At 35.4% G+C, this 23,846-nt stretch overlaps 1 protein-coding gene across 2 annotated transcripts in view; it reads left to right on the plus strand.

Moving 5' to 3' along the window:
- The window catches only part of DYNC2H1 (dynein cytoplasmic 2 heavy chain 1), a 154,930-nt gene that overhangs the window by 16,370 nt on the left and 114,714 nt on the right, over positions 1-23,846 (plus strand). For both annotated transcript variants that reach the window (XM_033051487.2, XM_033051488.2), the window contains exons 19-45: positions 548-663; positions 1,915-2,042; positions 5,221-5,370; positions 6,157-6,362; positions 7,179-7,334; positions 7,426-7,540; positions 8,081-8,251; positions 8,432-8,814; positions 9,550-9,682; positions 9,774-9,891; positions 10,053-10,165; positions 10,254-10,373; positions 10,812-10,962; positions 12,427-12,629; positions 13,079-13,261; positions 13,590-13,772; positions 13,910-14,133; positions 14,681-14,796; positions 15,610-15,809; positions 16,474-16,738; positions 17,664-17,871; positions 18,251-18,380; positions 19,277-19,432; positions 20,041-20,300; positions 20,948-21,194; positions 21,890-22,041; positions 23,024-23,168. In XM_033051487.2, the coding sequence (XP_032907378.1) occupies positions 548-663; positions 1,915-2,042; positions 5,221-5,370; positions 6,157-6,362; positions 7,179-7,334; positions 7,426-7,540; positions 8,081-8,251; positions 8,432-8,814; positions 9,550-9,682; positions 9,774-9,891; positions 10,053-10,165; positions 10,254-10,373; positions 10,812-10,962; positions 12,427-12,629; positions 13,079-13,261; positions 13,590-13,772; positions 13,910-14,133; positions 14,681-14,796; positions 15,610-15,809; positions 16,474-16,738; positions 17,664-17,871; positions 18,251-18,380; positions 19,277-19,432; positions 20,041-20,300; positions 20,948-21,194; positions 21,890-22,041; positions 23,024-23,168 (4,732 nt within the window). The remainder of the gene's footprint in view (positions 1-547; positions 664-1,914; positions 2,043-5,220; positions 5,371-6,156; positions 6,363-7,178; positions 7,335-7,425; positions 7,541-8,080; positions 8,252-8,431; positions 8,815-9,549; positions 9,683-9,773; positions 9,892-10,052; positions 10,166-10,253; positions 10,374-10,811; positions 10,963-12,426; positions 12,630-13,078; positions 13,262-13,589; positions 13,773-13,909; positions 14,134-14,680; positions 14,797-15,609; positions 15,810-16,473; positions 16,739-17,663; positions 17,872-18,250; positions 18,381-19,276; positions 19,433-20,040; positions 20,301-20,947; positions 21,195-21,889; positions 22,042-23,023; positions 23,169-23,846) is intronic.

The following is a 23,846-nucleotide window of genomic DNA, read 5'->3' on the forward strand; positions in this document are numbered from 1 at the left end:
CTGTAGAGGGAGCATAGTTAGGAAGATATAAGGTAGACCTTTTTCTTACTGTTCTATAGGTCTCTACTTATGATCATTGATATATTAGATATGGGGCCTTGAAATGACTCTCTATGGCTTTTCTTCTGTTCTTATTACTACTGAAGGCTGAGTTAGTTAAATGTCATGGAAATTAGTGAATTAAAGACGTGAATATACAAATAATGGAAGTATTTTTCTTTTGAGTGTGGTAATAGCCTTTCAGAATTTTATGGCACTGGTTGTATAAAATAAGGCCATTTTATAACTATTTGGAGAAGCAGAACATTGGACCTCAGTCCCCATAAAACTGAAAGTATATATGCATAATTGTTATCAATATTTCAATACTATGAGTAATTTTCCCAATAAGCTATGACTTTCATTTGTTGAATTATAAGGGAAATTTTTCATTAAACTACAGAGTTAGGATAAGCTGTACATGTGCATAGATGTAGAGATACCAACATGACCCTATGATACTATGCTACTGAATATTTGCTGTCTTTTAATCTCTTTTTTCTTAAAGCACGATCCGAATTGATTGTTTAACTGTTAATTGCAACCCTGTGAAAACTGCAATCGATGATTTCATCCAGAAGTTGTATGACATTCTAGTTGTTTCTTTGAGAAAATCTATTCAAGGTAAATAACTTCAATGAACAGGTGTTTATTTTTTTCTGTTGTACTTGGGCACACCTGTGTTAATGTAAATACTAATTTAAAGAAATATTTTCATTTCAGGCACAGTGAACTGCAGAAATCACAATGCAAAGAAAGTAATCTGTACATCTGTGTATTCCTCAATATTACTTTTTCACTACAGACTTAACCTAGGACTCTGATGTCAATTGTGTATCTTCCTTGTTATCTTGTTTGGGACACATCTGTTACAGGTGTAAAATTATACATGTGAACATTATTTTGCTTGTATTTTTTTATTTGAAGGAAAATTTTGTTGCTTCAGAGAGGCAAATTCATTTAATGTTTAAGGGAGGAAAATTTTCTAGGTGTTTGAGAATGTGTCATAAAGTGTAATAAAAATGCTATTAGATTCTTCTTTTACAAATCGAAATACTTTGTGAAGAGTCTAAAATAATCTAGACTTACTCCATAGAATTACTTGATGGTTAGATTGTCAAAACTGTTAGAACTGTGTTGAAGAACCCAAAACATTTTCCTGTTTGGTGGTCGACCTATATCTAGAACAGCAGAACAAAATGGAATAAAGTGTAGATGATGAGGGACAGCTGTGCTTTGTGCTTTAAATCTAACGGTTGTCACAGGAAACATAGAACAGGTATTGTGCAAGAAAGTGAATTGTTTCCATAAACTGAAAGGTGAATCTTTCCTGGAACATTTCCTGGAACTGTACAGCTCCTTTCTCAGTATCAAAAGAGATTTTCCTTGGTAGGTAAATACAACATTATAGCTTATTCAGGTGTTTTTTGTGAGTCTTTTCAATGTGTAAAGCAAGCTGGCTTTAGTTAGTTAACTTCTTTAAATGACCCAAACCAAAACAAAAAAAAAACAAACCCAAAAAACCTAAAAGCAATTTTAACATCTATTTTTATATGTTTACCTAAAAAAGACCTATACAGCCTTTGAAAGTATATAAATAAATACCTGAAGTTTTTATGTTTAATGTTCAGAAGGGACTCTGATACTTATGGTCTAAGTCATACACTGCACGCCGCGAATCACATTTGAAAAGCTATGTGTAAACATAAATGTGCAATTTTTGTTCAGGTAGTAGACAAGACTGGAGTCTGCAGCTTTTAAACAAATACTTTGCACACTTATGACTAATGCTATATCCTTGTGCATTTGTCTGACTTGGGTATTTAAAACTACAAAATTGTCTCCATGATAACTTTGTTTTCCATCTTTATGTAGCTCACCTATGTGATGTTTCTACTTTTCTCACTGATGCCATGGAAACACTGGTGATTAGGCCCCAAACTGTCGAGGAAATAGCAGAAGACAATTTAAAATATTTAAGCCTAAATGAACGAAAAGAAGGGGTAAGATACTGTTTTATTCAATCCAGAACAACAGCTATAAAACTGTCTCTTTCTAGTATGGAAACTTACATTTAATAATAACTAATAAGGATCGTGCAGAGGTCACATAGGTCAGGGCAGTAGTCCATGTAGCACAGTAATTTGTGTCCAGCAGTGGAACGATTTACATCGGGGAAAATATAAAATCAGAGCAGCATATTTGATACTTTTTACTTCTAACCTTCAACCTGAACCTTGCTGATTTTTATGTGGTATTTATGAGCACATAGTAACACTTACTGGATTTCTTTTCCACATCCTTACCTCATTTTCTCTTGAGAGCAAATACACGTTTGACATCCAAAATATTCTATGGTGAAGTGTAGATCAATTACCCATTACATGAAGGACCCCTCTTTCTATTTTTTTTCCATCTGGCACCTGTTGGTGTCATAATATTTATGTCTTATACTGGAAGAGATATGGACTAAACAGTTCCTATTTGTCCTTTTCATGGCACATGACTCTCTTCTTTGTTGTGTCTGGTATCAGCGATCTCTGATTGAAGAGTGTTAGTTAATCTAATCTTTTATTATGCGTAAGCCCACTCATAACTTTGATCATCCTTGTTACCTTTTGATAAGTCTTTTCTTTCTGTTTCATTTTTCTGTGTGACCAACCGTTTTTTCTCAGTTTTTAAGATCTGAAAAAAACATGGTTTACATGATGAAATAGTAATATTACCTCTTGTTATCTTTTTGGTCTCTGTGAATCGTAACATTTGTTTTGCTTCCTATTCCTTAGATTAAGCTCCCATTTTGGTAAAACTAGCTGCCATAACGCCAAGATACCAGTCTGAACTGCAGTTTTTTATCTTAGGACTCAACTTGTACAAGTGAAATTTATTTTTTCACATTTATGTCACTTCATGGTTATCTGCTTGAATTTTGCTTGTCACCAGTACCATCAGTCATTATTTATTCTATATTCATTTTGCAGTTCTTCACAGATGAAATATTTTAATGCTTGAAGTAATATAATACCATCAGTTAACTTTATAATTTCACAGGCTGGTCTCCTTTTCCAGTTGTTTTATAAGCACTTTGGGCAGTCCAGAACAGGTATCTAGAGAACTTCATGGGCAATATTTTTTGATTGCAGGAACTAGCCATTTCCTCCTAACACTGTTTTCTTTTTCCCAATTAATTATCTGTACAAGGACTTTTGTTCTTATGTCAGGGCTAGTAGTTTTCCCTAAATGCCTTGGATAAAGGTTTGTGTTAAAAAGTTTTTAGAAACTCAACTGGAATATAAGATTTAACCCTTCTTCATCTGTATCATTACTGATGCCTTTAAAGAGCTCTGGTTCTACAAGATTGTGGAATTCTACAAAACACATATTGGCTCTTCCCAACTGGATGGTATTTATCCTTTGAAGGATTCAGTTCTGAATGAGTGCATCTGAATTTAGGTGTTTATATGCAGGTGTCTGCAGTGCATGTGCTGTTAATATACTCAGCAGAAGTCTGGTCCAGTTGCCCGAAAGTGCAGTTCTAGAGTTACTGAGATGCATTTCCAACATCCCAACGAGGCTGGCAAACATAACATACAAGTTCTGGGAGGTCTTTGCCTTTTTGTAGTTGCAGCTGGAGGCATGCAAGTGCCACAGGACATCCGGGATGGCCTGAAAAATGTGTTTGTGAGGAACTGAATCAAGTCCCAGTAGTATAGTGAGCAGCCTGGAGCAATCCTTGTTGCCCTGGGGTAGGCACCTTGTGGCTCATCGTCCTTAATTTCTTAACTCCACTGAGAGCTCAATGCAGTTATTGATGAATAGGTGCCTACTGTTTGAGGCATGTCCTGCATGTCAGAGATCCATACAAGGCTCAAGGTAGATAACACAGGGTGTAGAGGAAGCCCCATAATTTTGGGGCTGTGGATGTAAGGCAGATGCGATAGAGGATCTTAAATGGGAAGGGGAAGGGGAAGGGGAAGGGGAAGGGGAAGGGGAAGGGGAAGGGGAAGGGGAAAGAAAATTTCAGGAAAGGAAATTCCAGGAAATTCCAGGAAAGGAAATTCCAGGAAAGGAAATTCCAAGAAATTCCATGAAAGGGAAAGGGAAAGGGAAAGGGAAAGGAAAGGAAAGGAAAGGAAAGGAAAGGAAAGGAAAGGAAAGGAAAGGAAAGGAAAGGAAAGGAAAGGAAAGGAAAGGAAAGGAAAGGAAAGGAAAGGAAAGGAAAGGAAAGGAAAGGAAAGGAAAGGAAAGGAAAGGAGAAAGGAAAAGGGAAAAGAGGGGAAAGGGAAAGGAAGGGAAAAGGGAAAGGAAGGGAAAAGGAAAGGAAGCAATATTATATGGCATGGAATGTCTCTGTCTGGCTGTGTCTCATGGGTTGAGATAAAGACAGCGTAAGAGGTAAAGCAAAAGCTGCACAAAATCAAAGCAAACAAGGAATGAATTTACCACTTCCCTTGGGCAGGCAGGTGTTCAGCCATCTCCAGGAGACCAAGGCTCCATCATGTATGACAATGACTTGGGAAGACGAGCATCTTTCTGGATGCCCCCTTCCTTCTTCCCCCACCTTTTATGCTGAGCTTGGTGCTATAAAGTCTGGAATGTCCCTTGGATCAGCTGGGGCCTGCTGTCCTGGCTGTGTCCCCTCCCAACCCTGTGTGCACCCCCAGTCTCCTCACTGGTGGCGTTGGGTGAGGAGCAGAAAAGGCTTTGGCTCTGTGTAAACCCTGCTCAGCAGTGACTGAAACATTCCTGTGTTATTGACATCATTTTCATGACAAGTCCAAAACACAACTCCATACCAGCTACTAAAAAAAAAATTAACTACACCCCAGCCAAAGGCAACAAACATTCACACAGATTTATCAAATTCTCTTCCTCTTCTGCTGTTCTCCAATTTTATTCAGTTGATCTCGGCAATATATAAGGTGGCACTTACCTCTTTTATAGTTTACATTCACTTCTGTATATCTCATGTTAGGATTCAGGTTTAGAATTTCTCTAAATACCTCAGATACTATTTTTTCAAATATTTTAATATTATTCTATAAGCAGCATTAAAAAAGCAGCTGTATATAAGCTTATTATCTGTGCATACAGAATTGGCAATTCATATGTATTTGCTTTAGATAAAAGGATTTACTGAATTTTTACATGCACACCTATTTTTGATCTTTCTGATTTTAGATTTTTCTCCTGTTTCATGAGGCTGAAGATAAAAACAAACTTCTGCGAACTGTGGCTGGTGCAGGTTTGGACAGTATCAGTAACCTAAGAGCTACATGGGATAAATTTGAATTAATGATGGAAAGCCACCAGCTTATGATTGCTGAACAGGTAGCAATGAAAGCTTAATATTTTAGCTGAAAACATTGAAATTATTTTGAATATGTCTGGAACAGTACTTTTTTCTTAGATTGAATCCATCAATATTGTCCATTCAATAATAACATGGGCTTTACTGAGTTGAGGGAGAACTGTGTAAAGAAGAATACTTAGACTCTTAAGCAGTAACTGTATACTCTGAAGCAGTAACTAGGACAAACTTCCCTTGAACTGATGCTGAAATAAATGTTGTATTGCTGTAGTTCTGTCTCAAAACAACTTCCTGGTGACAAAATGGCTCAATGAATGCAATGGTTAATAGAGGAAAAGAGTATAACAGTTTAAAGATAGCATTTTTATTTTTTTATCATGTTTTTAGTATTGAAGCTTTTTATTTTCTTTTCATTTAACTTTGCTGACCTATGCACAGTCCTGTAATTCCAATCCATAGGCAAACTACATAACTCATTTGAAGTTGTACTGAACATATAAATTTGTTATATAAATATAGCAATTCTTCTATGTGCTAAAAGAGGAAAGCAAACCTAAGTAGGTAGCATACACTGAATTAATAGGTCTCAAGTACAAGCATAATAAAAAAAGTAGTTCCCCATTTAAAAGAAAAGCAAAACAAGGGGAATAAAGTTGAACTATTTATTTGGGTATTATACAAGAAGTTTTTTTAGTTCAATTTTTGATCAAGTTGTTGTTAACAGGTTTTGAAGTTGATGCTTTGATTTTGATCATAGCTGTATATACAATACATTAAAGAATGTAATTTTTCTTATTGCTTTGCAGGTGGAAATGATGAAAGGAAATGTGCTTTCACGTATCACTATATATCTTCAAGACCTGGAAAAATTTAAAGCTCGCTGGGATCAGCTAAAGCCAAGTGATGATGTCATTGAAACAGGTGGTCAGGATGTACTCGAGAAGAGCGCTCAGCTGATAAAGGAAAAAAAATTAGAATTTGATGAACTTAAAACCGTGAAAGAAAAACTCATGTATGTATGTATGTTTGTTTCCCTGGATGTCTTATTCATTAATGTATTGATCTTTTGCAGCGATAGGGTCTCAGAAAATGTTCACTAATTTTTATCACAACAGATATTGTAAGTAATTTAATTTGTATTACATGTTTTTCGTTAGCTTTTCAGGGTCCTTTTTGTTGATTTTACCTAACATGAATTTCTTAAGCTAAGTTTTTCTAGATGTTTTTTGGATAAATAAATTTTGAAGTCTCCTAAGGTCTTGCAAAAATAAGTTTGTACACTAAAAGCTTAATTCTGGCTTTTAAAATTCTCACTAAGAGAAGGTTTGTGATATTGGTCCAAAAAGTATCTCTTGTAACTTAAGTGCACAGGAGCTCACCTCTCCCTGTAAGTGTAAGTGCTTATTATTGCAGATCTTGAGGATGCAGTTTTCTATTTAACTTTTTACTTTGGATATAAATGATTACCAGCAAATTCTTTTTACCACCAGGAAGAAACAATAAATTCAAAATTATTTTCTTTCCAGCGTTTATTTTGAGGGCACAAATTAATTCACCTTTCTCATAAATAAAAAATAAATGAAATTTTATGGAAAATAATTGAGAATATGGGGGAAGGTTGTTGTGTAAAAGAGTTATCGCTCATATTTCTTTATTATTTCTATTCAAGAAGGAGATTATAAGGAAATTGCAGTTGGCAGCAATATTCTTCAACAAAGACAATGACTTTTCTTGAAAAAGTATGATGATTTCTGTGTGGTACCATTTCTTGATCCATAAAAGTACAGTAGAATAATGTAATGCGTAATGCAATGGTCTTTTTATGCAGTGAAGAATGCCATCATTTTAAATTGGAAGAGCCTGACTTATCATTGTCAGAAGCTGTAAGTCAAGATATTCAGAGTTGTTCAGAAATCTGGGCACTGTATGAAGAGTTTTATCAAGGTTTTCAGGATATAGCCAAAGAAGACTGGATTACTTTTAGGTAACATTTTGTTACTTTATTTTTAGTGTGCATACAAGTGTGGTTGTAGTACTGTGTTGTTAAGACCTTTTTATGTTTGATTTTCATGCAGAAGTAAGATATACCTATTTGAAGAATTTTTGTTTAACTGGCATGACAGACTGAGGAAGATGGAAGAACATACTGTAATGACAGTAAAGCTGCAAAAAGAAGTGGACAAATATAAAGTAAGATGCTAATTACCCTGGAAATGTTTAAGGCCCGGTTGGTTGCTGCTTTGAGCAACATGGAGTAGTGGAAGGTGTCCCTGCCCACAGCAGGGGGCTTGGGACCAGGTGATCTCTAAAATAATTTTCAACCCAAATAATTCTGTGATTCTGTGAATTTCAAAAAGGCCTGAGAAACAAGAAATGTTTTGGTATTACTAGGTAATGTACTCCATTCTATACCTCATTGTTAATTTTTTACCATAAACCCAGTTAATATTTAACAAAATGTCTTCTGATACTGTTTTGAACATTTCACTTACTTTTGGGAACCTTTAGTTCTCTACAGTAAACAGAATGATCATTACAGCTTACACACAGATTTACAATGAGTTGTCTTTAGAATCATACTCCCAAATTTTAAATTCAGGAACAAGAAAAATTGTACCTCAGTTTAAGAATTTAAATTTTATTTTTGTTGGAATATCATGTCACTCCATAATCAAACAGATGCAATTTTCATAATGACTAGATGGATTTACATGTGCATTTTTTCTGTAGATGATAGTTCCACTCCTAAAATATGTAAGAGGAGAACATCTTTCCCCAGACCATTGGTTGGATCTCTTTCGTCTTCTGGGTCTTCCCCGAGGCACTACACTTGAGGGTTTGCTATTTGGAGATCTATTAAAAGTGACAGACGCCATTATAGAAAAAGCAATGGAACTTAAGGTATGAATAATTTTAAATGCAGGATGTATAGTTTTTTTTATGGTTTATTTTATGTAGTATATGTTGTTTCATATGCATAAATCTAATATTATAGAAGTAGAATTTGTGTTACATTTTTGAATGGAGAGTTTGTTGCAAGCTCTGTAGTTTTATATGAAATCTGTTCTTGCTTTTGAATAGGATTTGAATTGTCGAGCTCAAGGTGAAATCACAATCAGAGAAGCATTACGTGAGCTTGAGCTCTGGGGAGTCGGAGCTGTCTTTATGTTAACAGATTATGAAGATAGCCAAGGCAAGACTATCAGGCTTATTAAAGACTGGAAGGACACAGTCAATCAAGTTGGAGATCATCGCTGTCTTCTACAGTCTCTTAAGGACTCTCCATATTACAAAGGTTTTGAAGACAAAGTGTCTGTCTGGGAAAAAAAGCTAGCTGACTTGGATGAGTACCTGCAGAATTTAAACCAAATTCAAAGGAAATGGGTCTATTTGGAACCGATATTTGGTCGTGGAGCTCTACCCAAAGAACAAGCTCGTTTTAACAGGGTTGATGAAAACTTTAGGTTGGTGTTATGGAATGCAACTTACCTTTTGTAATGTCTTTGACTTGTAGTCTAGAACATTCTTCATGGTGGAAATATATGGAATGAGTGGCATATGTATGGAGAAGAAGGTCAGTGACAGGAATTCCTAAGATATATATGTGTGATAGCAGCATATATCTGTATAAGGGTGGTAATGTTTTCATTTAGTGGGCACATGTGAAGAAAGGAATCATGTGAAGTGTCAAAGATTGTTGTCAAGGCAGACAAACACAAGATCAGTCTTAGCAGCAGAAGTAGAGTTGATGTAATTATTTTTTCAAGAATCTTGTTGAAGGCTATCACTTTGTTCACTAAGAAAGTACACACAGAGTTTTGGGAGACATAGATAGTTTATTTGTTCCAAACAAATCAAAAAATCAAAAATGGAGTAGGTTTTAGAAATATGGAAAGCTTTGTGCCATTATCTGTCTTGGCTTGAGTTGAAATTACTTAAATGGAAATAAAAGTCAAGAACTGAATTTTCTTGGGTCTAGGTAGAGAAATTTTAGCAAGAAACCATTGTTAAATTACATTGGTGAGATGTTGAGGTAAATTCTGAAATGTTTCATTCTTAGTACTGAAACCTAAAATTTATATATTAGCTGTTTATATTACTTGCCTGTGTGTTAATTTTTATTTACTTAACTTTATGTATGTCATATTTGAATAAAAATTCTAATGGATTTATGAATTTGGGGTTTTTTTTCTGTCAAGATCCATTATGTCAGATATTAAGAGTGACAATAGGATAACATCCCTGAATGCCCGGGCAGGAATAAAAAATACTTTAACTACCATACTTGACCAGCTTCAAAGATGTCAGAAATCTCTGAATGAGTTTTTGGAGGTACAGTGAACATTAATACATTTTTTAACAAAGAAAGTCAGTAAACTTGGGTTGAAATAAAAAAAACATGATTTATTCTGTTTTTATATAGGAAAAGCGTTCAGCATTTCCAAGATTCTATTTCGTTGGAGATGATGACTTATTAGAAATTTTAGGACAGTCCACGAATCCTCTGGTTATCCAGTCTCATCTTAAGAAACTTTTTGCTGGTAATGTATTAATCTTTATTTGTGAAATTTACTTATTGAGAGATAAGCTTCTTTGAAGCCAAGTAATATGTTGCAGTTCCTCTCTTTCTGTGACTAGACACTTAGTAATATATGTTTGATTTTAAGTATATATAACTTTCTTGCTGTTTTCTGATTAATAGGCATTAATAGTGTGAGCTTTGATGAAGAATTTAAATACATAACTGCCATGAAATCTGTAGAAGGAGAAACTGTGCCACTTAGAAATAAAGTCCTTCTATCAAATGATGTGGAGGTAAGAAAATCACATCCTAGTGTAGTTCAAACATCTTTGAGAAAATAACTTGTAATGTAATTTTTGAGTTTATTTGTCTCTTTGTCAGGTGTGGCTAAACAGTTTGGCTTTGGAGATGAAAGAGACTCTGAAGAAAATGTTAATTGACTGTGTTGATGCTGGAAAAAAATCACAAGGTTCAATCGATCCATCACTCTTTCCTTGCCAGGTATTTCCTTGCCTTGGTCCAGTAATGCCACTGCGTAGTCTTAGAATTACCAAATAAAGTTTGTTTTGTTTTATGAAGAACTGTACATTTAGATTTGGAAGAAAACAACCCAAATCAAATCCATTTTACTCATTTATCATATAGACAAGTTCTTAAAAATATGTGGACTTACTAAATTCCCTTGCAAACATTTGAAATATTCAAGTCTTTTACATGGCAATCTGACATACCACTTAATGGAAAAGACTTGCTGTATTAGATAACATTGCAAGTTTTGGCAAAATTTTGTGCTTAGGATCATAGCAAATGTTTAAAATTTATACAATAAAATATTAAAAATATCAGACATAATAAACAATTGCGAATTAATTGAAAAACTGATTAGTTTTTGTATGTGTTCGGTATTTACAAAATACATCTTAACTTTCTCTTCCAAAGATTCTTTCCTTGGCAGAACAAATTCTGTTCACTGAAGATGTTGAAAGTGCTATCAAAAACCATAACCTGCAACAATTAGAATCAGAACTCACAGCTAAACTGGACCGTTATACTAGTGTTGGTAGTGCCATAGAAGATACTGGGAGTACAGGTATACAAATGATGATTAATATATAATTCTTTATTATTACTGCAGTTGTGTAGTATTTTACATTGTTTGTTTAAACAGGAAATTACATAAATCTGTCTCAATTTGAATTCATAAAGCTGAGTTGCATAAAGTCACTCGCTTATTTACAGCCAAGATTAGCGTCATTAATATTTCAAAGTAAACGAAAGGATTTTTATATATATTAGAAATTATCTTGGGGAATTTGTGTATTTGGAGACCTATTTTCTTAATTTTTTTAGTAAATTTCTGTCTTTTAGCTTATGCATCTACTGTTTCACAGGAAGTGGGCAAACAGCAGTGAAGGCACATTATGTCAAGCCAGTATATTCTGGTGGTTCTCTTTTGCTATGTTAGACATACGCATCTGCCTCTGAACTAATAATTCTTGAGTACCTTTGAGGCAAAATAAGCTAGTTATTCTCAAGTAATGTTTGTTCTGAATCTTACATAGTCTGAATGGGTTAGTATAGTTATGCCTCTGGGTGCTTTTTCCTCCTTTTTGACAAGAGGTGGGGCTTTTAGTGACTACTTCAGATGAGAGGTCTACACTGTAGGTTAGGTGAGATGGCTTTTATCTGAAGTATAAAAAGACTCAGTATGTAGTTGATAATCTTCCACCACATTTGTATAGCTGCTTACTGCATTAAATTCTGGTTTACAATTTGTGAACTTTAAACATCTGATATATCAATTAGATGTAGGATTCGTATCACCTACCTCCAGAAGTCCGTAAGTGTGGTTCTTTATCTGAGCTTCCTTTCTGTGCTCTTTCTATAGCTGTTTGAGAAATTTAATCAGTTACAGAGAAGTGTTAATTTCATCTGTTGTATAGTCCATTACATTAATGTTTTAGTTTGGAAAATAGGTGGGATTATGAAGTGAGTTGTGATTATTCTTACTTTGCTTTAATTAATTTCTTTCAATGAAACTAAATTAAACAATATGCTCTAAGAGTACACTTAATGCACCAAATCTTTTAATGAACTTTCTCTCCGCATCACCATAATTAATCTGAATAAAATCTCCAGTATGGTTTTCAGGTGTTGAACAGATCACCCAGTAGGTTGGTCTAAACTGATTGACAAAGTGGACGTGGCTTTTAACACTTCTTGGCATTAATTACTTTGCAGAAAAGCCTCTCCCTCCTCTTTTTCCTTTCCCCCTTTCTCTGTCTCCCTCTCCTTCTGTTTAAGCTTGCCCCCCACCCACCATGTTGAGGCACACAAAATAACTTAAAAATGACTGAAGTTACATGATTTACATTGTTTGTCAGGGTCTTGTTTTATGCTGCTTGCTTTAGAAAATAAAAAACCTTATATAATTCAATCAAGATCTAAATAAAATCTGCTGGTAATACAAAGCAGCACAATTAAATTGTGAATGGTTAACATGTGTCTTCCTTGTTAGACTGGTGTGATTTTTCTTTGGTGTGATTATTTGCAGAATCTGGAATCCTTGAGCTCAAGCTTAAAGCTCTCATCCTCGATATCATTCATAACATTGATGTGGTGAAGCAGCTGAATCAAGCTGAGGTTCACAGTGTTGAAAACTGGGCTTGGAAGAAGCAGCTGAGATTTTATATGAATGACCAAAAATGTTATGTTCAGATGGTAGATGCTGAACTCCAATATACTTATGAATATCAGGTATGGTATTTTTACAGAGTGGCTTTTATATGTGAGTCAAACACTTTCTCATTTCATTTCATTGTCTCCTAATTGTTATTATTTTTCTAACTTTGTTATGTCCTTAACATGCTATTTCATAGATCATATTAAAAGATAGGGTAATAATTTTAATTCCTCATGCTGATGAGGTAAATATAAGTTGTATCAAAGTTGCTGCATTATCATATAAATATTTTTAATATGCTTGTTTTTTTATATATCCATGTGCAGTTTCCTCTGTAGCTGTAAAAAATTTGAACAATACACTGGCATTTGATATAAAACCAGGACAGCTTTGTAGACAAATACATATTTTTAATGATACAGAAATTTTTGGCTGTTGCTTTGTATTAGCAAATTAATTACTTATGAATAAATTGCTGGTATTTTCTGTCTACCAATCAATACAATTTGTTTCATTTCTGCAGGGGATTGCCCCAAAACTTGTTTATACACCTTTGACAGATAAGTGTTACCTAACTCTTACTCAGGCCATGAAGATGGGCCTTGGAGGAAATCCCTATGGTCCAGCTGGAACTGGGAAGACAGAATCAGTAAAGGCCTTGGGTGGGATTCTTGGAAGACAAGTATTAGTCTTTAATTGTGATGAGGTGAATATGGTTTTGTTTAATTTAGGAAATAGATATCTATACCCATACTTCATAAAGCAATTTTATTCCAGAAATAATATTAACATTATAATACCAAGTTACTAAGTTTTATTATTATTAATAATAATAATATTAATATTATTATTATTAGTTGTAGTTGTAGTTGCATTGAAATTTTTTTGGAAATTATTCTGATAATTTTTCAGCTGTCATGGGAAATTTGTGGATATTTTCAAGGACCTGCTTTATAGTGGATGGGAAGACTTTAAGACTTTATTTTGTGTTTCCTTGTTATTTTAATTTTGACAACATTCTTTTCAATTTCAAGGGCATTGATGTGAAGTCAATGGGACGCATATTTGTGGGTTTAGTGAAGTGTGGTGCCTGGGGCTGTTTTGATGAATTCAATAGACTTGAGGAAGCTGTATTGTCTGCAGTATCCATGCAGGTTCAGACAATTCAACATGCACTGAAGAAACACAGTCCTGTATGTGAGATGCTTGGCAAAAAGGTACAGCAAAACTTAATTATCTTTTTCACATCGGCCGCACTTAGAAACTGACTACTGTAACTAAACGTAGTCCACCCAACATTTTTTAATACTGTTTCATCTGATAATATATCATTACAATGCACTTCTAATGCTAGGTTGAAATGGATCCTAATTCTGGAATTTTTATCACTCTGAATCCTGCGGGAAAAGGTTATGGAGGAAGACAAAAACTGCCTGATAACCTCAAGCAACTTTTCAGGCCAGTTGCTATGACTCATCCAGACAATGAACTCATTGCAGAAGTTATTTTGTATTCAGAAGGCTTTAAGGATGCTAAAATACTGGGTAGAAAATTAGTGGCTATTTTTAATCTAGCAAGGTAAGATATCACCACCCCACATCTCCCCTCCTTAGTAGAGTTACCTTTCTAATCTCTGCACTTGTTGCTTAGCATTTACCATGCAAATCTCTGTACTGATACTTTTAACTTACAGAGTTAAAACAGTTCAATATATTGGGAGGTCGAGATATGAAAATATCTTGAATTCAGTTACAATTGCAAGGGAGCAAATTGCTGCTCCCCTAGTATTTCACTAAATGAATGCTCACATTGTGTTGTATTGAGCTCTTAAAATTGTTGAAGTGCAAAAGACTATTTGGTTGAAACTATGTGCATTAGAGAGTACAATGATCAGAAGTTAGAGTGAATGCTGTTAGGGTCAGTAACAAATATATGTTGACTATAACCCCTCTGAAAATTTCTGTGTGTCATTACTGTATTTCTGAAATGCATTTCAGATGACGCTACAAATACGTGCCAGTTTCTCTTTTGACCAAACCCGTATTAGAAGTATGTTTATTCACCAGCCAAAATTTCAGATGCTGTCGCCTAGATCTTATCACAATATTAATGTTTTTAAATTTAGGGAGCTTCTGACACCACAGCAACACTATGATTGGGGTTTACGAGCACTGAAGACTGTTTTGAGAGGCTGTGGCAGTCTTCTTCATCAGCTGAAGAAAAGTGATGCAAAACAAGAAAGTAAGATTGACCATATCAAACTTCTGATTCTTCAGGATCTTGTAAAAGGATTATTCACTCCAGCTTTCTTGTTCACTGGAGTTTTAAAAATCAGGTTTTTTTACAGCTTGTATCTATAGGCAATTTAGAAAAGAGAATATGAAAGCCCACCTTCACTAGGAGATCACAAAACATTTGTCTTATTCTAGATTGAGCTTTTATATGATGATAAGAACGCAGATTACAGGACTTCATTTAGAAATCATTTAAAATGATTGTCAAAGACTTGTTTTCACTTACCTTAGGACAGGAAAGTTGATCCTCTGATGCTGTCAGTATTCATTAGTTATCAGACCATTTTGCAAAATTTGTCACATGGCACTAGGTTCAGATTGGCAGTTGGAGACACGTATAAGGATAGGTAGGAGTGATAGAAATATATTGGACTAGAATGAGTCACTGCATTTTTAAAATGTTTTTTGAAGTTATTGTTGTTTAGGTTAAATGAGAGGGAATTAAAGAGTGTGGAATGGATGAGCTTTTAACATCTTTGGGAGACAACTACTGGTTCCTGTTTACTTAAACAGCATATATCAGAAAGTTTGCAAATTTTGACATAACAAATGGTCTGCATCTGACCAGCATCATAACCACCTCTTATCTGTATAGAACGCGTTTGTGGCCATGGATCATACTTACAGTAAGTATGCCTGGCTTCCGGGTAGAATGGTACATGAACTGGAATTCTGGAATCTATGCTCCAATTCTACTTTCAATATCTGAGCAGTGTTAACACAGCTTAAATTGATCTGTTGCCTTTGTTTTTCTTTCCAGTTAATGAAAGTCACATAGTGGTTCAAGCTTTGCGCCTGAACACCACATCAAAGCTTACATTTTCAGACTGTACACGTTTTGATGAGCTGGTTAAGGATGTATTTCCTGGCACTGATTCTAAAGATGTGGAATACGCTGAGTTAACTGCAGCTTTACATCAAGTCTTTGAAGAAGCAAACTTGGAAATCATAAGTACACAGGTGAAAACAGTTGTTGCATTAAGTACAGCAACAAAACAGTATTATTCTGAGTTAGAACTGATAATATTACATTCATTTGACTAACTTCTGTTTTCTTTTGAGAAATATTTTATTAAAAAGTGAGATAAGTGGTAGGTAGATTCTAACTACATATACATGAAAATTCAGATGTGTGTTTGAAGCATGGTACATCAGTTATGTAATTGAAAGAAAAATAGTGCCAGGAAAATTAAGATGTGAACGTGTGACACACAGTTTCATTCAAGCCAGGTGCAAATGCCAATGAATATTTTGGACAGTGAAAGAGTGAAATCTGTGAATATTTGATTTTCACAAGCAATTCTCTGCCTTGTTTTTCTTTATTTGTTGTAGAACTGGATGAAGTTTTGTGACTGAAGATTTGGTAAATTTTCATTAAAAATATGTCCAGAGATGGCTATTATTTTTATATTAGTAATTTAGTGAAATGCTTCTAACATGTAAAATAAATTTCTTAATAAAATTTAGTATCATAATTTTAAATATACCTGCTAATATCTATTGTTTAAAAAAACAAAATTATAGAAATTGTCTGCATGCAAAGTAAATCTTGGAAATACTATAAAAGAACATGTTTGATTTAGCTTTACAGTTTCATGTAGCCATTATCTCTTTCATTGTCTAGATCAAGAAGGCTTTGGAGTTGTATGAACAGCTGCGTCAGAGAATGGGTGTAGTTATCGTAGGTCCAAGCGGTGGAGGTAAATCAACACTCTGGCGGATGTTGAAGACAGCCCTTGGTAAAACTGGCAAAGTAGTGAAGCAGTACACCATGAATCCCAAAGCCATGCCTCGGCATCAGCTGCTGGGCCGCATTGACATGGATACCAGGGAATGGTCTGATGGAGTGCTTACCAACAGTGCTCGGCAAGTGGTGCGAGAGCCCCGAGGTATGGCTGAGAGGGGCTCGCAGGCTGTTACTCTGAAATTGCTGAAATTGCCTGTTTTCAAGTACAGTAATTTCACAACTATAAGACGCACTGGATTATAAGGGCACTTTTGGGTTGTCGGCAATTTTCTCAACTTTGTTGATATATAAGGCGCACCGGACTATAAGGCGCACTTTTTGTTTTGCAGCAAAGATCTGCACACAACAAAGTAACAAATTAGTAATGGAATCGCATGATCGCGGAGTTTACTGGCAGATGCTCAATTTGCAAACATTTTTCACAGATTGGTGTAGCCTTTAAATGCAGTCCCAGGCGCCCTCCCCATGCCGCAGCCCCCAGCACTCCCACCCACCCCCGGCGCCGACTGGCACGGCTTGGCTCATGGCTGGCGTGGCTCTCATGGCTTGGGTGGCTTTTGGGTGGCGTGTGCCGCTCTCGCGGCGCACAGCTCTTGCAGCTGGTGTGACTCAGGCAGCTCGCTTGGCTCACGCAGCTAGCGCGGCTCTCGCGGCTCGGCTCGCGGCTCACACTTCCGGGTTGGCAAATTTCTGAATTTTGTCCATATATAAGGTGCACCAGATTATAAGGCGCATTTCCGGGTTTCGATCAAAATTTTAGGCTTTAAGGTGCGCCTTATAATCATGAAATTACTGTACTTCTTTATATTGTGTTGTTACTTGTGGATAGCATAAGGCAAGAAAAACTTCTGGAAACAATTGTAGCCAAAAGTCTTGGTACATTCTTTACAAATTTTGTGATAAGAAAGCAAAAATAGGCAGCAGAAGGTAAAACATGTGAGGAGGACCTTCATAGAACTGTAAGTCACAATGAAGGAAGAGTAATAAATAACATTAAGATAGCAAGGGGTGATATTTTTGAACTGTTTTTCTTGGATTTGATAGTTTATTTTTGTGTCTGGAAATAGATGTTACTTCATGGATAATTTGTGATGGTGATATTGATCCTGAATGGATTGAATCTTTGAATTCTGTTTTGGATGACAACAAGTTGTTGACTATGCCCAGTGGAGAAAGGATCCAGTTTGGTTCAAATGTCAACTTTATATTTGAAACTCATGACCTCAGCTGTGCCTCTCCTGCTACAATATCTCGAATGGGAATGATCTTCTTGAGGTAAGACACAGGAGTATTACATACTTGTAAATAAGCAAATACATACTTATTTTTCTTGAAAGGTATTCTCAAGTGAAGGGAGCAGTTGGTTAGTTGCTTGCACTTAGGAAACCAACCACTGGAGAAGTTTCTTTAGGTTAGGAAGTGTCTTTAGGTTGCATATCCCTCTGTGGTGTTTGTTATAACCTTTTGACTAAAATACTTCAGATTTTTTTCTGAAAGACATTGTGAATTCTTTACTGGAGAGCCCAAATATTGGTTAAAAATTGTTAAAGTATTTTACAAGACTTTTTTTGGAATTTTGTTGTTCCTTTAAAACAGTCTATTTAAAGAGGTTGGTGTCTTGTATTTATCTGAATCTTGTTTTGTTTTCACTTAGTGATGAAAATACAGATCTTAATGCTCTAATAAAGTCTTGGATAAGAAATCAGCCTGAAGAATGCAGATCCAACCTTGAAAATTGGATTGGGGATTATTTTGAAAAGGCTTTAAACTGGGTTGTAAAGAAGGTTAGTAAATGAATACTTAATCAAATTTCAGCTTCTGTTAAGTATTATCCATTTTTCTAGCTCAGCACTGAATAGATCAATAGATTAATTTTTGAACTGTAATTAAAAAAAAAAAAAAAAGCTTAGTGCTTTTTTGACAGAATTGTAGAATTGTAGAATATTCTGAATTGAAAGGGACCCACAGAGTTCATTGAAGTCCAATTCCTGGTCCTGCACAGGACCACCCCAAGAATCAAACCATACACCTACGAGAGTTGTCCAAGCCCTTCTTGTACTCTGGCAGGTGTGGTGCTATGACCATGTTAATGGTGCTTCCCAGACTCCCCTTCTGGAGGAGCTGGATTTGCATTGATCAAGTAGCTTATGTGCTGAAAATATATTTTAGGAGACTTCCCCACTGCTGTGGCCAGTGTGCTAGTGTTTAAGAGATGTGCATTATCTCCTCCTGGGGAATATACACGGTCATTTTGTATTCTTCTAATTATTTTTCCTCCTAGTTCTTTTACCCATGGCATTTTTTAGACTTTCAAAGTCTCAAATGAAAACCATGGTGTTGTTCCTGAGGCTGCAAATTCTCTTTGGTACCAAAGAGCAAAATCCATAAAGCATCTGTTAAAAAGGAAAATTTCCAGTGTACAGTTATGTTTATTTCTTATAGATTCTGAAAATCTGTGAGAAAAATTCTGATTGCTTATCCTAAATTACATGAACTCATACTCTGGAATTAAAACCTATGAATCAATGCTTAGAAATAATTTAACATCAAGTGAATTTTCTAGAGCAATAGCAGTGTTGAGATCTTTCCTCAGTTGTGTAAATGTCAAAAAGCAATGAGTAATAGCAGCATGTTTATATTGAGGAATATATTTAAATCTAGTACAACTTTCAATTTACAGAATGACTTTGTAGTAGAAACAAGTTTAGTTGGAACTGTGATGAATGGACTGTCTCATCTTCATGGAAGTACTGATCGTGGACAGTTTATTATTAACTTGTTGCGTGGTCTTGGTGGCAATCTCAACATGAAGTCACGACAAGAATTTGCAAAAGAGGTAATTTCTGTGCTCTAATTTGATTTTGATTTGTGTTATCTGTAGGAAAATAGCTGAGAAGGGAAGGAATGTTTTATGTGCCACTGATAGATTGCATCCATCCCAGATAGCAATCCTTTGGTCCTGCACCAAGAGATAGGGAAGTGCCTTTGTCCATACTTCTTAGTGCAAGGACCCACTGTAGCAGACTGTGTTTGTCTATATTGTATATGTAATTCTGATTTATTTTTGTGGAGTTTTTTCCTATTCAGAATACTTAAAATAGTAACAGGACATTGCACCTCATCAGGGAGGTATTCTTAGGTATTCTTCTTATTAGGATCCTAATATAAAAAAAAATGGAAGCTTTTCTAAGTACAATTTAATTTAATTTCTTTATATTATGAAAAGTGGAAGAGTAATGTATTGTTTAGGTAAGGACTTAATCATAAAGCTTATGCATGATATGATTGAATTCTCAAAGGCAGCCTCAAACTATCAAATTGAAGAATTATATGTTTGATTTTACGTAAGTATTCTTTGTATGTTCTTTAGACTAGCTTGAAATGATAGATCTTGTTGTTAGGAGTATGGAGTTAACAGAAGCTTTATTTTTATTTTTTTTTAAGGTCTTCTCTTGGGCACAAGAGTCTCCTCCTGATCCAAGGAAACCCCTGGACACATATTATGACACAGACACTGGAGAGCTAATGCTGTATCAGCTGAAAAAACCTGAAAATCTAACAGCTGATGACTTCAGTAATCTCCAAACACTTCCTGTCATCCAAACCCCTGACATGCAGAGAGGTTTAGATTACTTTAGACCATGGCTAGATATTAATAACAAGCAGCCATTTCTTCTTGTGGGTCCTGAAGGATGTGGAAAGGGGTAAAAAATAATTCCTGCTTTAAGTGAAATATACTTCTAGTTGTTTGACAGAATTTGTAAATTTTTTAAATAATGGTTTTATCATATGACTTTCAGATATAATATGACTTGTTTAGGTTATTAATTAAACAAACCTTATGTAATGGTAAATAAGTAAATTCTTGCAAAGTTCTGCTGGGACAGTTCAGACTGTCACTATGCATCTAAGACATCTGAATGTGGCTATTAGATACGAAACAGGATCTTTGGCAAACCTACTGTCATGGAGCAACAGCTTAGAGGCACGTGAGATCCAGTCTCATTTCAAGAGGCTCTAGATCCCTTGTGCAGGCAACTTGATTTAGCACATCCTGTTCCCTTTATTGGATTCCTTATTTAGATGATTTGGGTTGCTATAATCAAGATATTAAATTAGCTGTTTGTTTTGTGTAGCTGTATACACTACACTTTCATTGAATTTTTGAATTGAAAATGTTAAAGGCAAGAATGTTGAATTCAGCAAACCTTATGCTCCATCCAATTCAATTAATATAGGATATAGGATATATTAATATATGTGTTTTAAGTAAAAAACTATAAAATATCTTTGGATGCACAGCATTTTAATTTATTTATATCTACATGTATGTACATGCTTGGTTTTCTAGGATGCTGCTTCACTATGCATTTTCTCAGCTGCGCTCCACTCAGATTGCTACTGTTCACTGCAGTGCACAGACTACTTCTCAACATCTTCTACAGAAATTAAGTCAAACTTGCATTGTAATCAGCACAAACACTGGACGAGTGTACAGACCAAAGGACTGTGAAAGGCTTGTTTTGTACTTAAAAGACATCAATCTACCCAAACCTGATAAATGGGGAACAAGCACTCTCGTGGCTTTTCTGCAGCAGGTGAACACTTAAATCTATTATTTATAAAGAGACTCAAATATACTGGATATAATTTAGTGTATTTATTAAATACCTACATTGATTAATTTTGGTGTTAAAATCCTGCATCCCGTATTAGCATTAGTTTTGTTTGTTGTTTAATAGACTATGTGGATGTCAGCCTGAAATAAGATACCATTTTTATTTGGCTGATATTTATAAATAGATAAAGAGTGCTTGTCTCAATGAGTTACAGTGCAGTAGACACATGAATGACAAGAAGATTGCCAGGAGCAGTCCGCATGGATTCACCAGGGCCAAGTCATGCTTGATGAGGGGTAGAGAATGAATATAGTCTGCCTGGGCTTCACTAAGACCATTGATACTGTCTCCCAAAAGATCCTCACAAGAAAAGCAGTTGATACAGGCTGCATAAGCGCACAGTGTAGTGGGTTGAAAGTTGACTGAAGAGCCAGGCCCAGAGGGTGATCATCAGTGGAACAGAGTCTACTTGGAAGCCGTGATCTGTTTTAACATCTTCATTAGTGATTGGGACAATGGAGGCCTGCAAATCTGCAGATGACAAAATTGGGAGGAGTAAGACACCTCAGGCAATTAAGAAAGCAGAAATAATTGTGTACTTCTCACTATTTATTATATTTTATTTTGCATGATACTCTGTTGACTTTAATGAAGTATTTCTTTAATTATTGAAGGTTCTTACATATCAAGGATTTTATGATGAAAATCTGGAATGGGTTGGTTTAGAAAACATCCAAATTGTGGCTTCCATGTCAGCTGGAGGAACATTAGGAAGACATAAACTTACCTCCAGGTTTACTTCTATTGTTCGTCTCTGTGCAATTGAGTAAGTATATGTAAATTAGTATAACTCTCAGAACATGGATTCAGCCTGTCTTTATACAGACCTCTTGTCAATTCAGTATTTACAAAGATGTGTCTGTTCTAGTCTTTAATCTTTTCTCACAGTTTGTGATTGTCAGATTTGGTGCTGTTTGGTACTTCTTTGTGGATGATACAATTCCTCCAAAGCCGCCTGCTCCTGGCCCTTGGAACTTGCTATAATAGATAAGATATCCTAGATACCAAGGTTGAGCCAAATTCCTTAAGAATTTGGTCACTCTCCTAACACTTTGGAAGATAATTGGTTAGAAATTAAGATGTTTAATTGGTCAGTTTACCTTTTGAACTTCTCACTTAGATTGGATGCTGTTCTTTGTATAAACTCTTATTGGTTGTAGTTTGAATCCTCCCTGAACCTATAAATATAGCTACCTGCCCTTTGTTCGGTGAGAATCCCTGCTTGACCACCCTTGGCATGAAATAAACTCTTGTGGAAAATCGTCAAGTGTGGCCTCCGGTCTTTCTCAGCTGATGAAATGTAGGTTTTCTGAGAGTTAGCTACATGTTAGCACTCTGGTCCCGCTGAAATCCACCAGGTACCGAAAGAGAAAACTGCACTTCTTGGCATTGAAGTCCAACTAAGACAAATCTGCAGCTGCCTGTTGGTAGTGAAGTGTTTGAAATGTGTTTCTTATTGGATAATTTTGCTTGCAGTAAGCTGCTTTCTGCAGCTTTATGTTAAGGTGCTATTTGGTTAAAAAGTTAGGGAAATTGAAGTTTATTATTTGTTTTTAAGCTTGACCATATCAAAAGATTTATTTAGAAAATTTCTCAGAGTGGCCTAAAGCAATAAAATGATAATTTTACTTAGCTGCTGGATGGAAATGCTGTTCAATGAAATTTCTTGGTAATTGTGTCTATAACTTTAACTCAGTTTTAATTAAATAGAAGAAGTCCATAATGATTAAGGTTTTTTCCTTTTTTAGCTATCCAGAAAGAGAACAACTGCAAATTATTTACAGTGCCTACTTGGAGCCCGTACTACAGAAGAACCTAAAGAATCATCCTGTTTGGGGCTCTTTAGCAAAAATACATCAGCTAGCAGGATCTATGGTTCAGATCTATGAACAGGTATGGAAACCTTTTTTCTTTTTCCAAGGAGATGGAGATTTCAGATATTTTCTTACACATAATTAGCTTTTGATATTAACACATGAGTGGAAAGGTTTATCAGTATTAAAATCTAAGTTTATATCTTTTTAATAAAGTGACCTCAATTTTGGAACTTCTTATTTTCAGAGAGTCTTAGGTATTAGAAGCAAGCAGAATAAGTAGCAAGTGCTCTTGCTTTCCCACAGATCTGTTTCAGGATTTTGGAATGCATCTTAACAGTTCCATACTTTCAGTTCCTGATATAGAAAATGTGGACAGTAGTGTTTTCCTGCTTAATGGATGAGGAGACAGTGCAACAGATGATTGTGTGCCCAGTAGATATGGATGCTGTTGTGAACACAGAAGGAGATATGAGGGTGGAGTCCTTTACAAACATCAAAGACTACCTATTAAAATTGTACACTGTTAAAAGCAGGTGTTTAGGACTGGATAAAAGTTCATTTTTGCCTCCCATTTGAAATTTTATGAACTTCTATCTAGCAAAACACTTTACTTACTTGCTTTTCCTGATCAGTACGTAGCTTTACTGGAGAAGGTACTGGTGCTTGCTGTAGAATGTGTCAATGTTCCTATCCAGGCAGAAGTATGATAGAGACTTGATCCTTATGACTACAGTGTGGGTTTAGTCACTGGCTG

Source organism: Catharus ustulatus, chromosome 2 (assembly GCF_009819885.2).
Source record: "Catharus ustulatus isolate bCatUst1 chromosome 2, bCatUst1.pri.v2, whole genome shotgun sequence".
NCBI classification, from domain to species: Eukaryota; Metazoa; Chordata; class Aves; order Passeriformes; family Turdidae; genus Catharus; species Catharus ustulatus.